Source organism: Dysidea avara, chromosome 2, assembly GCF_963678975.1.
Source record: "Dysidea avara chromosome 2, odDysAvar1.4, whole genome shotgun sequence".
In the NCBI taxonomy this organism is placed as follows: domain Eukaryota; kingdom Metazoa; phylum Porifera; class Demospongiae; order Dictyoceratida; family Dysideidae; genus Dysidea; species Dysidea avara.
The window spans coordinates 33704533-33721601 of record NC_089273.1 but is presented as its reverse complement, the minus strand read 5'-3'; the positions used below and the strand labels follow the sequence as shown (position 1 = coordinate 33721601).

The following is a 17069-nucleotide window of genomic DNA, read 5'->3' as shown; positions in this document are numbered from 1 at the left end:
TCGAAACCCCAGAAACCCCTCTAGATCCGCCACAGCTGGGGTACATAGTTTCTATGTACTGTACATGCAGTTGACTATTTCTGTAATGCAATGACAGCACAAAATCAAATCCTCCAAATCTTAAACTTCTTTTATGATATGTTTTTATCATGTGTAATCATAAAAGGTAAACACAGAGTATTGACAAAAAGACTTTTACTTTTTGTCATTGCTATGATCTTGAAGATCATAATTAATTTTTAGCTTATGATTTCAATATGATATTAGCTATATATTATAGTTTTGACAACATACAATGTACACTGAATTTAGTACAATAGGACCTTGACTATCCAACGGTGACTGTTCTATCAGAATATTTTGTCAACAGGTGAATGTTCTATTACAGTAGTGTATGTTCTATTAGAGTATTAGATACAGCTCTGTATATTAATGAATGGGCTTCATTAATTCACTCATCTGAACACTTTTGTGATTGAACTAGTACACAGGTATTTGGATAATGGAGGTCCTGCTGTACAAAATATAGGTTTTTCATTATATGCTATGCATTAGTGCACCGATAACAAATTAATAGTTAATATAATATACCTTTAGAAAATAAATACACAACAATTGAGGTATTAAAATTTCACACATAAAATACACAACAATTTAGGCAGGCACACATGTCAATTTTTAAACTTAATATATTAATTAGCGATCTTCAACTTTCATCTCAAGTTGTCCCTGCTGTCTTCTCCTCAGGTTGATATCTTGTAAAATAGTCCTAACTTGTGCATCCTTTGAGTATTCCTTGTCAACAAGAAGGTACTCTAAGAGTGTTTTGTCTTTGATTATTAATAGAAAGTTGATGACATCATCTAACGAAAAGCTGTTTTTCCGTAAATCAAGGTGCAAAATTTTTCTGTTGATCTTGAGCAAATAAGCAATAGATCTTAGCCCAATACTTCCAATGCCACAATTTTCTAGCACTATCCTAATTACATTACAGTCAATCTTTAAACATTCACAAAGTTTTGTTGTGTAATCATCACCTAAATGACTTCCATTAAGCAAATGTATCCACTGTAGATTCGGCTGTGATTTGATGGCTTTAATGTAAGCATCTATGTCAGATGGCTTCACTACAAAACACCATGACCACAAGCCACTTGTGTCATCACTTAAAACAGGCTGTTTTGGATCATTGATATATTTACACAATAATTCAACACCAGATGGTATGGCAGAAACACATCGTAGTGACCACTTCTTTCCGGAATGTGCTATGAAGTATGAAACAGCCAAGAGCATGTATGGCGTAGCACGGTTAGGTGGAATCTCAATTCGACAGATGTTAATTGGGTAGTAATAATCTGCAATGATTTTACAAGCTTTGGGGTTTTTAGCCTCATAACAACACAACATCTGAGTCAGTAAAAAATCTACACTAAATTCATTGTTTCTGGTCATGTCCATAAAATGATTGTGACATTGCATCCATGCTCCCAGCACATCTCTACGTGTATGTACAGGTAGTTTTACATTAGACTGCGATGGCAAAACCAACCTTGGAAGTACAAATTGAATTGGTATTCTAGTCATTCCTGTAATTCCAGCATAAAATATCCAAACCATTTCAAAATTGGCTTCCCCAAATATAGTTACCAACTCTTGCTTTTGATCTTCGGTTTCTAGTCTAGTCAAGTAAATTGCTGCAAGATATTCTTGAATAACTTTGTAACGATAAAGATAGCTATTTGATTCACCTGTCATTGATTTCTGTTCTATTATTTGAAAAAAGCCCATACCATCAAATTCTTTCTCATCTAAAGGACCAGGTATGTATTCTGAAATCTCTTCAAAAGTGAATGGTCTTTGTGTTATAATAGTATCATAGGCATGCTTTTCTAAACCACGCAAAATTATTTTCATATCAGGTGGTATATGAACGTCATCTACACTCGTTATAGCTTTTCTGTGTAGATAATTTCTGTTCTTATGGTATTGTAAAATTACCAGCACAATGTTAGTGTACACGCTAGTTAACGTAGTAGGTAACATTTTATTGTGAACAAATAGTTTCAGTATGATTGCAAGGTTCAATGGAACTTCAGCTAATTGTGCCAAAGCATGAACACTCTCTAATTGCTCCATAAATTTTGAGAACGTTGAGTCAAGGTCAGTATGATCATGATAGTAGTTAAAAAAGTAATCGTGAGCACACTTTTTGATTTGTGATTTGTCAAAACCCACCAAATTAAATTTCCGTACAAATTTAAGACTGTTTAAATTAGCAGTAGCAAGTGGTCTTGTTGATACTACAACCACAGCTTGTGGAAACACTTCCCCAGTGAGAAGCTGTGTGAACACAGATTGCACTTTGTAACCATCGTGTAGTTCATCCCATCCTTCTAACCAAAAGAGTACCCTCTTTGTAGGGTGTGATGATAGCTCAGTGTGAATATCGATTGCTGTTTTACCAACATTAATAAATAGATCTTTCGGTTCACTAATAGCTCCAGGCTTTTGATCACGTAAACGAATCAGTACAACAAAAGAATAGTCACCAAGCATATCACCAGAACTCCACTTCTTACAAACAATCTGAGCAAATGTGGTCTTACCAGTACCAGCATTTCCTTCTATCAAAATCAATAGTTTGCCATTCTCGTTGTCATCAAATTTAAAAATTTCATCATATGATTTACATTTATGAATGCTGTATTCTACTTCACGGTTCAAAAGTGCAACTGTACTGGTGCTCTGTGGGTCTTTCTCTCCCGTCTGTATAGACTTGACAATTGTAATGTCAGTAAATTTCTTTGTGTTTATATTGCTGTCATGCCAACCTTGTAATGAAACTTCAGGAAGTGAGAGATATCTATTCTTTAGGTATCGGTAGTACTGATCAAGAACACATTTTTGGTCTGAAACAAAATCGGAAAGCAAATCTTTGACAGGAAATTTGGAAGGAGATTTAGTTAGTTGACAAAGATTTCCACTGGAACGTAATGAGCCAAGGTTATTACAGGATGCCAAACGATATGCAACGATGATCTTTTGGAGACTACGCTTCTTTTCAATTATTTTCAATTCAAGTTCATTTAGTGTTCTATCTCTATTCAAACAGTCAAAAAATGTTTGGAAGTCATAGTATCCATCAACAGGCTTTGCTTTTAGTACATCAATGAAAGCTTCCTGTTTGCTAATGATGTTAAATGTCATGTAGCATTCAATTTTTTTGCACTCCTCAATAGAGAAAAACTTTTGTTTATAAAGTAAGTCAAGGAAGATGTCAAGTCTAAAGTTTTCATTTAAAATTACATCAGTGCATTGAAATATAGCCAACTGTTCAATGATGCTGTCCACAAAGTCTGTGTAACAAGGTTTTGAGTAAAATAAGGAACAAATTAGAGCAAAGTTATAAGGAGTCAAAATCTTGGCAATCTCTTCTATCGCCAACCTGTGAAGAAAACCTTAATTAAAAGCATACTTGTCATGAACCACTACCGAGATCAATATGTTTATTACCAAAATCCTAATAGAACACTCAGCTAAACACCACCTTAGTAAACTTCCCCAACTACTAAAGAAGCCTTATGAGTTACTTTAGATCCACCAGTAAAAAAGGAGCCAGAAGGAACTGATAAAAGTTTTGAAGAAGTGAAATATGCTATTGCGTTGAGATTATTATCAAACAGTACAGTAGTATCAAACAGTACGGTAGTACTGTTTAAGTAGGGATCCCCCAAAAAATTACGTGCGCCGCCTAAAATGCTGCCTTCAAAAATCATTCTGGAGACATCTTATGCCACAAAAATTACTTTTACGGAATAATATTAGTACATCTAACATGAAATACAGTATAGACGCCACAGAATTATTTAGAGCTGGATTTCATAAGCACTTTAATCCCAGCACTACTATATGAGGTATACTAGCTAGATATCTGCAACTTAGTGATTGGGATACCGTTCGCGACCACCCCAATCAAATAAAGATCTAGGTGGACTAATAGCGATAGAGTGCAGAGACTACACCTTTTAACAATCTAGCTATTTATTTAACCATAAACAAGATGACTTCACCCCTTATTGGCCTATAGCTAGCTGCATACCCCTTGGTTGACTCAAGATACTCTAATAGAACAGTCACTCTAATACAAAAGTCATGTATGATTCTAATAGAACAGTCGCAAGTTACACTATAACTAGCTGTGCTACAACAAAAAAAACACTAAACAAACTAATAAAATTATTGTAAAAATTGTCAATTTAAAAATGAAGTAAGGATCTATGCAATAAAAAGTAGTGAAACAAGAAATGAATAATGGTAATACAGCATAGCTCAGTGGGAAAGTCCCTATTTTGGCACATTAGCCATAATTTTGTTCAATGCCAAAGTAGGGACTTTCCCACCGAGCTATGTTATAATACCATCATTCATCTCTTGTTTCACTACTTTTTATTGCATAGGTCCCTACTTCATTTTTGAATTGACAAAAATACTTGTTATTACTATGCCTGAGGCACATACAACCAAGTACAATCATCAATGGGACAACCTACCAATAGGGCATGTACCCACAGTGCATAGCCAGCACAGTATGTGTGCATGCGTGTGCGTGCGCGTGTGCATGTGTGAGTGTGTGTGTGTGCGTGCGTGCGTGTGTGTGTGCGTACGTGCGTGCGTGCGTGCGTGTGTGCGTGCGTGCGTACGTGCGTGCATGCGTGCATGTTTGTAGAAAAGATATACATACCCAAGAACACAATTCTAGGGGAATTGATGTAGTGGCACATTAACATGAGTAATACATTCATACACAGTTACAGTCAGTATGAATTCTGAAGGACTGCTAGGTATTAGAGTGACTGTTCTCTTGATCACCCCAAATATGGGGTAAGATAGAATGCTGTCAGTTACAACTAAGAGACTTGTGTGCCCTAAGTGTACCATTATATGAAGGAGAGTGTTGGACACCATACAAGCAACATCTTGTTCGTCTGAACCGTTTTCACCATCAGTGTATTAGAACTATTCTTGGAATAAGCAAGAGGAAGCAGTGGGAGCAGCATAATACTTCTGAGGCAACTCGTCTGATGTGGGGTGATTCTGAGACCATCACTGAGAAGCTGGTTAGGCGTTGATTGGAGTGGTTGGAACATTTAGCAAGGATGGGAGACTATGGGACCCCTAAGAGAACATTGTTCGGATGGTTTCCCAAGAAGTGACCACCTAGTGGGCCATGAAAGAGATGGAGAGATGTTGTGAAGGCAGACCTTAAAATTACTGAACAATTGGATACTTTGTATACCTCAGTACTTCACAGAGATCAGTGGGACAACCTGTGTAATGAAAGGATGTGCAACAGTTAGCATCTATCTAGAGCAGATTTACCAACAGTGCAGTGTACTGTGTGCAGCAGGACTTCCCGTAGGGAACAAGATAAAGCAAGGCATAAAATTAATGTACTGAAGAGAGATTGAAGCCAGTGCACCAACAACAGTGTACTGCTTGGTTTAGGAGTAAGGTGGTTTTGCTGTACATAGCTGTCATGAATATAACTCAAACAACCGTAAAATTTTAACAATAGAGTGTATTGTTTTATATGTGAAAGATCATTTAACCGGCCTAGCAATCTGAAACAACACAAGTGTCTGGAACAAAGATCACTGCCAATTGAAGAACAACAAGGAGCCATTAAATGTCCATTGTGTCACCAATGGTTCGATAGCAAAGGAGGACTAGCTGTTCACAAGTGCAAAACTGCTGAGTCAATAACTTGAGCTTCTTCGCATAGCTGTATGAAGACCATGTGACCTTTGTGGTAGTGGAGAGGAATTCTGTATGAATTCTGAGGGACTGCTATTAGAGTGATTGTTCTCTTGATTACCCCAATATGGAATATATTGAAATCCGATGGTGGTCAGAACTCTGAATGGCACTTGATTCCTTTTAGACAATGACTGCAAAAGTTGTATATGGGAAACAAGCAGTGTTTGAAGTGCTACTGAAACTTTAAAAGGGTACTTGGAGAACATAAAAATTAATGTGATCGGATCTGCAAAAACCTGACACAATTGTGCATTTTTTGAATTCCTGTTTATTAAATATTTATAATCTACTTAGCCAAATGTGTATGTTCTGGCAAAGTTTCAGCTTCATATAACAATAACTTTAGGAGTTACATCCCTACAAAATAGCAAAAACACAAAGATCAATTTGTACAGCAATAGAGAAAAGATAAATTATAGGCGCCTACTAAAACGATTGTAACTTACGAACAGAATACCATACAGAGCTGAAATTTAAGCCATCCTATTTGTTATGAATAGGAGAAAACATTGCTTGGTAAGTTGTCCTTGTATCACCTTTCTTCAGTACATACAAAACAAAATCAGTGAAGAAGGATCAATCACATACTACTGTTTTGACATGATTAATGCCAATAACATGCATATCCTTGGGTCTACTGCAAAGATTTTCGAGCTTCTACTGAGTAGACGAATACGATGATATCCAGTTTTTTATTGTCAGACCCTTTCTTCACTAAGAATAAAGCATAGAAAAAATTTATGGAGTTTTTAATAATACACAAGTATTTCACCCATTGTATCCACTGTAAATTTAGACTTGCATGATTGTGTTGAGTTTTCGCAGATCCGGTCACAAATTGTAAATAGCTTATATGGGTTTGCTAATTACTAAATAAATAAATAGTAAAGAGTTATTCTGTTGTTGCAAGACACAACCTGTGTGGCCATGATGAGAGCTAGTCTTGAGTGGCCAACTGCTTTTTGTCTTTTGTGTTGAGGTAGAAAACCCCACCACAAAAGAAAAAAAGTGGCCTGGCCACACAAGACTAGATGAGAGCTAGGTGACTGCCAAGATATCTCACAGATACAAGATGATTAAGTTCTGTATAAAGTTCTGTAGTCCAGCAAACCGCATGACTCAGTCACGGTTGTCATGATAATCACAATGAGTCAATCATAATGTACATTGGCTAGCATGCACACACAGTCACACACACACACACACACACACACACACACACACGCACACACACACACACACACACACACACACACACACCTTGCTATTAGCATCGTACAGTTGTACCAATACGGCATATACAAACAGTGCCATAGCCACCAGCAGTGTGTGTATCAACACATACACAGGAAAGGGGATTTTAATGAAAATTACGTATAACACTAAAACAAATTCAGATTAAATTTGCCATATATTTTAAGTACAATTGTTAACTTGTACTTTGGTGTGAGATGTCTTTGTAGATGACTCAAGAAGTGAGACTAAGTACAACAAGGTGATGAAGACCAGCACAATATTATTAAGCATTTGATCCCAAAGTAAGCCAATGTGGCACAATGGTGATAAACTCTGTTGCAACTAGAGACTGCTGGTAGCTAAGTGCTGGTGCATCAGTGGTGTGGCAACAGCACAGTTATGTGTATACACTATATTATTTATACACAATGCATGGGGGATACACAGTATTGTAGTGGTGTATGCAGCAATGCATTGTTGGTAACATTGAAGGTGAAAAACAATTCAGCTAGCAAACCAGGGGAAGGATGAAGCATACAAAATACACAACAATACAATAAAACAATACAAACAGCAATCTTGTAAACAAGGAAACATACCCATAATGTTATTCACAGTGTGCTGTCAGTACATCTCACATGCTCTTGGTACTCACTGTGCCACCTGTTAACATGCAAAGCACCCCCATAAGGGAGCTACGTATTGCTCGTATGCTACCCAAATGCCCCCAAGCTCTTAATGCAGGCATGCCAGACTCCTTGCACCTGCCCCTAAAGGGGGAAGGGGATCTATATTCTCCACCACGAACACATGCACATTATATCTGCATAACCGTACATACCATAGCTTGCTATGCTAACTTTGGAGTGACAAAGGGCAACTGAGGTAATTTATCCAGCTGCACATTTGATGACTTGTGGTATAGATTACACAGTAAGTTCATAGATCAGATTAATTTCATTGTTTAGCAAGCAGCAGCAGGAATCCAAAAGTATATAAGCTGCATTGGGAACCCACAAGTGTACAACAGTTATGTATGTGGAGTAATTAAAGCGATCGTGCAAAGCACTAGTGACAGCTGCAGTAGTAGTGGGAGCCCACATGTGTACAACACCTATGTGGACTAGGTATCTAAGCAATCATAGCAGCAGCTACAGCAACAGCCGCAGGCAGCAGTGGGAACCCACATGTGTACAACAGCTATGTGGGATAGGCAACACAGCAATCATCAGCAGTGGGAGTCCACACATGTACAACAGCTATTTTGTGTAAGTAAAGTAGCAATGCAAAGCAATGATAGCAGCGGTTGCAATAGAAACCCAGTCAACCCACATGTGTACAACAACAGTGTGGGGTAGGTAAAGCAGATATGCAAGCTATAATAGTACCAGCAGCAGCAATGGGAACCACAAATGTACAACAGCATACATGTGGGATAGGTAATGCAGTCATGCAAAGCAATAATAGCAGCAGCAATAGCAATGGAAATGTACATGTGTACAAAGTTAATGTGATGCTTGAGCAGTATTGTATTCTTAGTTAAGCCATCTAGGCTATGGTAACATAGACTACAGCTTCATGTGGGTAGGTACCGAACTTCAATTATTTATGCCTTAGTAAGCAATACATTGTACCCAAAATTTAAAGTTATTTATTGGGTTTGTGGCTGCCCCTTGTCACTGCCACACATAAAGGTTTAATATCAGTGCACGTGCATGACATACTGCCAACTGGCACACATATGTTACATTATAAGTCCTATATTACAGGTTTTGGCAATTGAATTCGTCACTTTGGTGATTGAATTCGTCACTTTAGCAAATGAATTCGTCCCCTTGGCAATTGAATTCGTCCCCTTGGCAATTGAATTCATCAAGTTGGCACAAGAATTCGTCATAACTAAATTGTTCTCCAGGAAACAACCGCTCATCACAAAGTGAATCATTTTCGCCATGGAGGAGTTACACTTGAGATACTATAAGATAATTGAAGCAGATTGTATGCAAAGCTGATAACTGTCTGGCAAATTAATTAGCTTATTTGCGAGTGACCACGCCCATCGCTAATGGCGAAGTACAGTTGCGATTTTTGCGAATGTTGCTGAAGAAGTTGTAGTGGAAGAACTATCACCTTATAAAGAGTTGTTTACGACAGTTGTAACTGAGCAAGGTCTTGTAGCAGCTGCTACATCTTGTTTTCGTGTTTTCTCCAGCTGCCAATCTTGTTACAGATGAATTCTAATGCCAAAGCGATGCATTCAATTGCCAAAAGTGACGAATTCAATTTCCAAAGTGACAAATTCAACTGTCAAAACCTGTATTTAGTGTAATGATAAATAACGTGCAATCATACACAAAGTATCTGTTCTGGGTATCATTATTTTGTTGATGCATAAATGTGCTGAATACCAAGAGAAAGAGAAACCAAAGATTTGAGTTAAATTTTTAATATGAAATGGGCAATATGTCCTAAAATGATCACGTGATGGCATGGATACACTACAAGATGAAATTTGGAGAGCAAGCAGCTGTGACTGATTACTGTGAAAGATACCAGTGCCTTCAAAGGATAAATACATATACAATACCAGAATTTAATGAATTTCAGTGAGTGGCAGCATAGCTGATGGTGACAGAATGTACGTATAGACACAATACTAGCTATAGTTTAATAGTGATAAGCAGCAGTATATAGGTGTATACAGATAGCCAGCAGTGACAGATAAAGGAGGTTGTACTGGTTTCAACTGAAATCCCCTCTGAAAATGGTGCGCACAACCAAAATCATTTCACGGGGTGGGTCAAACAACATAACTTTGTACAGCAAAGCGCTATATAACATGGTGAACCTTTAATGCGCTATGGCATCACTCCTATCAGGGTTGGGTGATGGGCATGGTGGTATGAGACTATATCAACGATGGGATTCACTTTTAAGATTGGCAACACAGCAGTCAGCAACTCTAATAGAGTAGTCAGTTACTCTAATACTGCAGTCATATAAAGAACAGTTGTATGCACCAGATGGTACAACTGTAATATAGTTGTTTATCTACGTAAACAGCTAAATGCATCATCCATTCCTTCAACTAAACCTGATTTCCTTCTTCTCTGCATTAAACACATGCAGTGTGATTGAGGTTGGGTCTACCAATAAAAATAAATTTTTAAGACTTTTCAGAATAGTTACAATGTTGCTGGATGTGACATTTTTGTGCTATAGATATATATTGCAAGCACCTTATAGCTTCTGGGAGTTGCACCTCAGACCCCCTAAAATCATACCGCTACATTTGTGACCATCTCAGCAAAAACTACCTTGTTCACACAAGTATACATTTAAATTTTTTTAATTACGCATGCTACAAAGAAAAGTGTGCAAAATGTTATTGACCAATTACGAAGCATACTCAAATCAATTAAATCTATACACCATCTTGTTCGAATGCTAATGGAGAGTTCAAAAATATTTGTTCTGTTTCTGTAGCCCCAAAGGTGTGTATGTCACATGAGTTTGTTTACAATGCGGTAGACGTAAACAAAATCATCATTATTATTTCAACAAATCCACCTTCATACAAATACATGTATGCACAAGTGACTACAGGGCTAAAACTATACCTTGGTTAATGTGCCAATCAATGGTAAACGTTTTAAGCCAAATCCCTACATTATATAGGCTAATGCAAATGAACGCTTGTAGTTTATTTTCAGTACAAATAAATTTCTTGCTCTTCCTACGGTCTAGCGCTATATTTCTAAAACCACTCACCAGAATAGGCTGAAATTTTGGTGACCTATTCCTTCAACACCGTAGATAATGCTGCGAAAATAAATATGGAAAATGCGTGAACAAGACGAGTTTTTATTGAGGCGGTCACATTTACGCTGCATGAGTCCCATTGCATGTCCTGCAGATTCATAATTGCCATTTCTATTTAATAATAAGTATTGCTTACAATGTTTATTCAGAAAATTTAAACTAAAATTGCTTTAATACCAAACATAACCTCAGAAGCTAAAATGTCTCAATTTTCCTATCAGACACATTAGTTTGCTTTGTCAGCTTTTAGAATTGTCACTGATAGAGACTTACTTATCTCTTTCAACATGCAGCAATTCATACAGTTCTTATTATTAATCAATCAAAATAGTAACTTTGTGTTTTCACAACCAATTTCATTACAAATTCCAGCAGTACATTACCAAGGAAATAAATGGTTTTGCAAATATGGGGGATTATATTATGCCAAATATTATAAAATAAAATTCTTGCAACAAACATGTCAAAACAAAGATTGTGAAACAAACAATGTATTATAGCATTTAACACTAACCTATTCTTACGTTTCTTGTTTGTAATACCTCTGAGTCTTGCTATCACATGTTTCGACAAAAGTTTATGTTCTTCAAGATCTTCTAACACACAAGAGCAATCTTGTTCATCTTCAAACAAATTCATATGCTTGTAAAACGCAATGCCCTCTAGCATATTGATTTCTAGTGAGTTTTTTACTGTAGAATCTGAAATATCAAAGCAACTATGTATTTTTTTTAACAAAGTGGAAAAAACATGATTGTTATTATTTTAAATACAAACACAGTTTGCTATTTAACCCATTAAAATATACATTAAAAGCCAAATTCTCAGCAACTACTGGCCAAATTGCTGAATCACATTGTGTTAACTTTATCATGCACAAAACTACTTAGTAACCACGTCATACTATACAGTACTACTGTATAGTAGGGATACCCCCAAAGGGATGGGCATGCCCCCAAATTGCTGCCTATAAAAATCATCTTAGAAATATCTTGTGCAACCCCTTTACAGGATAGTCTTGTTGTTACTAATGTGAGATACAGCATTAAAAATCATAAAACCCTTACAGAAAAATGAATACTGAATTTAAAAAATCTGCCCATAGTCTGCTTGCCTATCTACCTGCCTGCCTGTCTACTGACTGGCACAATGCTAGAGGCTAAATAATGCATTGTGTGGCCACCATAATACTCCACAATAGCAAGCTCACCAGTGCTTTGTACCTTAGGGTTCCAACGAGTGTTTGTCCTCTGCACCTTTCTATTCCTTCTTCATGCAACAAAACCATATAGATGCATTAATTTTCTGTATTGAAACTTTGCTTATGTAGATACCACAAAATTATTAAAAGCAGGCTGCTAGGCTGATTACACACCCTATATATTTCTCTACTTCTATGATACTCATAGCTGCATGTTAGAATTGACCACGTCTGTTAATATGTTCATGGCATGGTGCGCATTTAAGTTGCATATGTGACCCAGTCTGGGAAAACTGGTCTTTTCGCCCATGTCAGGAGATTCGATTTTTCACACAGAACACAAAGTTACATGAATAAACAATAAACTATCTAATTTCATAATCAAGACTTGAGTGGTCTGGTTTTGCTTGCTGCTTTTCCCAAGCCCAGTGGTGATCCGTACGTGCGGTGTGGGGCGTTAATGGAGCTCTGGTAAACCTGGAAATGGCTGTATGTAGCTGTGCAGCTCCGTGGTGTTGAATTAATACACCTGCTGTGAATTTCCTGTTATTTTAGCCAGTTTTGAGACCTGGATGTCCCATAACTTGGCCTAATTCATCCCAAAACGTTCCTCTTCAATTTTAAACAGCATCTTTCCTGCCTTCCAGGCCCCCTGCCTCCCACCCCTTTTGGAGCTTGCCTGATACAGCCAACCTCAGTTAAAAACTATCTAAAATGGCAGGAAACTTAGCTGTTGACTACTTCTTCAGTGGATGATCTGGAAGGTAATAAATTGTTGTAAAATATGTGAAAATTTGGTACACGTACCTATCACCATTGGCAAACTACAACACTCTGAATATTTAAAACAGGTGTTCTCGATACTTTCAGATAGGCAATAAGACCAGTTTTCCCAGACTGGGTCACATATTATACTGAGCAATTGTTATCCCTTGAATACCAATCACTACAACTCATGTTTAACGTAAGTAGATCAGAAACAATGCATAATAATATTATTATTTTACATAATAATTTATACTGTATTTACTAATAAGATATTTAGTATTAGACAATAAATGCCTATAGCTTCAGGGGAGCTAGATATGCCTCCAGAGCCCTGCTCAATAAACCTGGAACACATCCCCTTTTCAAACCATTTCTATTTTTGTTATGTTGCAGTTGATGTAACACTTCTGCATTCACATTTTATCATTGGAAGAAATTGTTTGCATGAAGAAAAAACATAAAACATAATCATAATGCATTTCTGAAAAGCATAATACAAGCATAGCAGGCGGAAAATTGAGGAAATGTCAAAAAGTTTAATAGGCATGAAATTGTGAAATTAGAAACATTTTACTATCATGAATTCAACTCAAAACAACCCTCTGCTGGTTTTTTGCAGTGAGTATAGGCCATTAGCAATTTGCCATTTTGTTATTATTATTCATAGTAATTATTATTTTGTTTCATGGATGTAAAGCCCAAGTTATACACTTTTGTGGCAAAAACTATACAGCGATGCTAACTGAGTCCTTCCACATGTCTCCATGTAGTAGAAAATTGACTCCTATATTTCATTTTGCTGGGTAAAACACTGTTTATGCATCAAAATCAGTACATACGTACCAGAGCTGTCAGATTCAGAAATCTTTCTCTTCTTGTTTGCAGATGGTTTCACTGTAATGAAATTATATATAAGACACTTACTCACGCAAAATCTTAGTACAAGTACATACATGCATGCAGCACATTATCCAGCATAATTACATGCATGTGTCATGCAGCAAAATACATCGCATAAACTTTGGATACAACGGTTCATTGTATGTAGCAATGTATGCACTACCTTAATGACAGCAACAAAGACAAGGAAGAACACCTTTAATTCACTGGTTATAGCGTAAGGGACCGTAAGTCACGTAGTTCCCACTTCTCTATGTTACACGCCATCAAAATACATAAATTTAAGGCCACTGGTTACTATGTTCTGACCATGTTTGATGGGCGGTATGCGTGCTGGCTATATGTGGCACTGTTTATTCATGTAGGTTGCAAAGTTGCTGCATTTACTTGGTTCAATGTTTTGTACATTTTTACTGTGCTTTGTACTTCACCTGGCTTGTTAGCTGGGATTATTCTGGGATTATGCCAATGATCTGTGATAGGGCTGCGAATCGGTTATGCAATAATTGGTTAATCAATCAGTTATTGTGAAGGTGATTGATAATCGGGCTACGTATGCAACAACCAATTATACAATTGGATCACATGACCACATAATTGTTTATAGTTTTAGTCATAAAGAGTGTACTGAAGTGAGTGAGGAGGGTGTTTGTTAGGCATTACACATCACAAAGCTACTCTTTCTCCTTGCTCTTATGTTAACAGCATGTTTGATTTAAAAACACTGTTAATGTACTAAACGTACATTGAAAATGTAAAAATAATCATTAACCCAATTAATCGGTTAATCAATCGGTTATAGGGAATCAATAACCGGTTATGTATATTTGGTCCAGGTCACATCTCTAGTCTGTGATCTATAAGATGCATTGTTGCATATACAATAATGTGTAGCTATCTACTATATGTTGTGTAATGTGTATGCATAATATTATAGACTATGATCACTGTGCCAATGCAATGCTACTGGCACATACCAGTGACCTCTAGTTACAACAAAGTTTATTGTGATCGTTCATGACTGGTGTCTCTTTGTTAGCACAGTGAGTCCCAAGTTGCTGCAGGACAGTTTCATCCTTCACCTGGCTTGCTAATAAAATGATTTTCCACCACCAATAATACATTGCTGCATGCATACACTACTGCTTTAATGTGTATCTCCAGTATGTCTTCTATGGCTCGAAATGTTGTGTATGCATATCGTGTGTATACATCAGTCACACAACTGATATACTGGCACTTAGCTAAAAGTTGCCCTTTGTGCTTAGCAATACAATTGGTTTATCGTGATATAATTATTAACATAACCGGTTATCATACCATGACAGTCTTTGATAACTGGTATATCTAGGATTGTTTTTAACCAAGCCTTTGGTGTTTAATTATTCAATTTGTTGATGGTTTAGCAAGCCACACCCTAAACAAACACTAAGGTTGCCACATTACAAGCACCTGCCTACTTGTACTGAACTACATTCTTTGGTTTTTGGGAAGCACACCACTTCATAATAGGCCCAAGAAATGATGCAATACAAGCTAACTATATGCCGATATGCCGTGATAGTTTCCTGTTTAAAATGCCGTGTATTCAAATTTTAATACTGCCGAGCACTACAATAGTTGCCTTTAGTCTGTGCCATATTGGGGTCATATGCTGATTGTGCTGGCCTTCACCACCTTGTCATGCATAGTGGCCTTACTTTTTGATTGAGTCACCTTCAGAAACATCTCACACCTACTATATAAACAAATCAGTTAATACCACTATAGTTAACTCGTTCTTTGTGTAAGTTACATTTTAGTGTTGTGATTTTCTGACATCAGTTAAACTCTTTCCTGTGTATGCATGCGTATCATTTCTGCTGGCACACCCACTGCTCTGAGTGCTGGTTATGGCATTGTTTATACATGTTCTATGGGTAGGTTGTCACGTTGATATATGTACTTGGTTGTATGTGATCCGGTCCTAGATAAATAATAATAATAAATTACAGGCGCTTGCTTAATCAATCATACCTCACGACTAAAAGAAGCTATGAAGATGGGATTTGGCTCAGTTTGTTCACCGTGAACTGGCACATCAATCAAAGTATAGCGTTTTTCCTGTGCATCTCCATGTGGACAAAGAAGAAGGCCATATCAACAATTAAATTACGAAGGTAAACTTTATTTCTACCACGTTGTACATAAGCACGCATAACTCACGAACTGTATGTTGTACAAACACAAAACAAAATACTCCCAATGAACAGGAGCATCTGGTGATGTATAGGTTTTATTGATTTGAGCTTTGTTTCAGTACATAATGAAGCAATTAAAACGTGCGTAAATTTTTTATGTAGCACGTGCATTTTCACACAGTACGTTTTAATGGCAAAATAGAATTTATGACGAAACCGGGCTTATCACCTATTTTTAAGTATTGAGAAATACCAGTTTTAAGTATTTAGTGTGTTGTAGCTCGCCAATGATTGAAACTACATCTGTATGTGTACCAAATTATCACACGTTTTACACTAATTCCTTACCTTCCAGAGCATCCACTGTACAATAAGGCTAGCAGCTAAGTTTCCCGCCACTTTAGATAGTTTCTGAACTGAGGTTGGCTGTATCAGGTGAGCTCCAAATGGGGTGGGAGGCAGGGGCCAGGAAGGAGGGCTAGAGGCTGTTCAAAAAATTGAGGAGGAATGTGTAGGGATGATTACGCGAAGTTATGGGCCATTCATGTCTCAAAACTGGCTAAAATGGAAGGAATTCACAGCACAGGTCTTCGGTCAACACCACGGAGCCGCACAGCCACATATAGCTATCCCCAGGCTCACCATAGCTCCATTAAGGCCCCACACCACAAATATGGATCACCACTGGGCTTGGGAAAAGCAGACAGCAAAAGCAGACCACTCAAGTCTAGTTGATTCTGATTGTGAAATTTGATAGTTTATTTATGTAGCTTCACGAATCTGCTTACTAGAGCAATAAGACCGGTTTTCCCAGATCCAGTCACATTTTGTGAAAACAGCTGGTTTTCACTCAGCAGGTCACAATAAATAGTACTAATTATCATTGTACGACAAAAAGAGTATCTCTATACTAATTACTAATAAGCAATGTGAGTATTTTGCATAGTATTCAAGTATGCCCTACCTTTGGCTTTTACGCAAATGCAGCCCTTCACACACACACACGCACGCACCCACGCACGCACCTACGCACGCACCCACGCATACACCCACGCACGCACACACAACACACACCAATAATTATGTGAAGCTACATAGCCTACACCCAGTATTCTTACTTCAACTGTTGAAGCTTGGCACAA

At 37.3% G+C, this 17069-nt stretch overlaps 1 protein-coding gene across 4 annotated transcripts in view; it reads right to left on the bottom strand.

The window, feature by feature from the left end:
* Window positions 1–565: 565 nt before the first annotated feature.
* LOC136247118 (NACHT, LRR and PYD domains-containing protein 3-like) overlaps window positions 566–17069 on the bottom strand; it is a 30566-nt gene continuing 14062 nt past the window's right edge. For 3 of the 4 annotated variants that reach the window (XM_066038744.1, XM_066038748.1, XM_066038746.1), the window contains 3 exons: window positions 13691–13741; window positions 11393–11579; window positions 566–3448 (listed from right to left, as the gene is read on the bottom strand). In XM_066038744.1, coding sequence (XP_065894816.1) covers window positions 697–3448; window positions 11393–11579; window positions 13691–13741 — 2990 coding nt within the window. In that variant the 3' untranslated portion in view covers window positions 566–696. The remainder of the gene's footprint in view (window positions 3449–11392; window positions 11580–13690; window positions 13742–17069) is intronic. The other variant, XM_066038747.1, reaches the window with a different exon arrangement.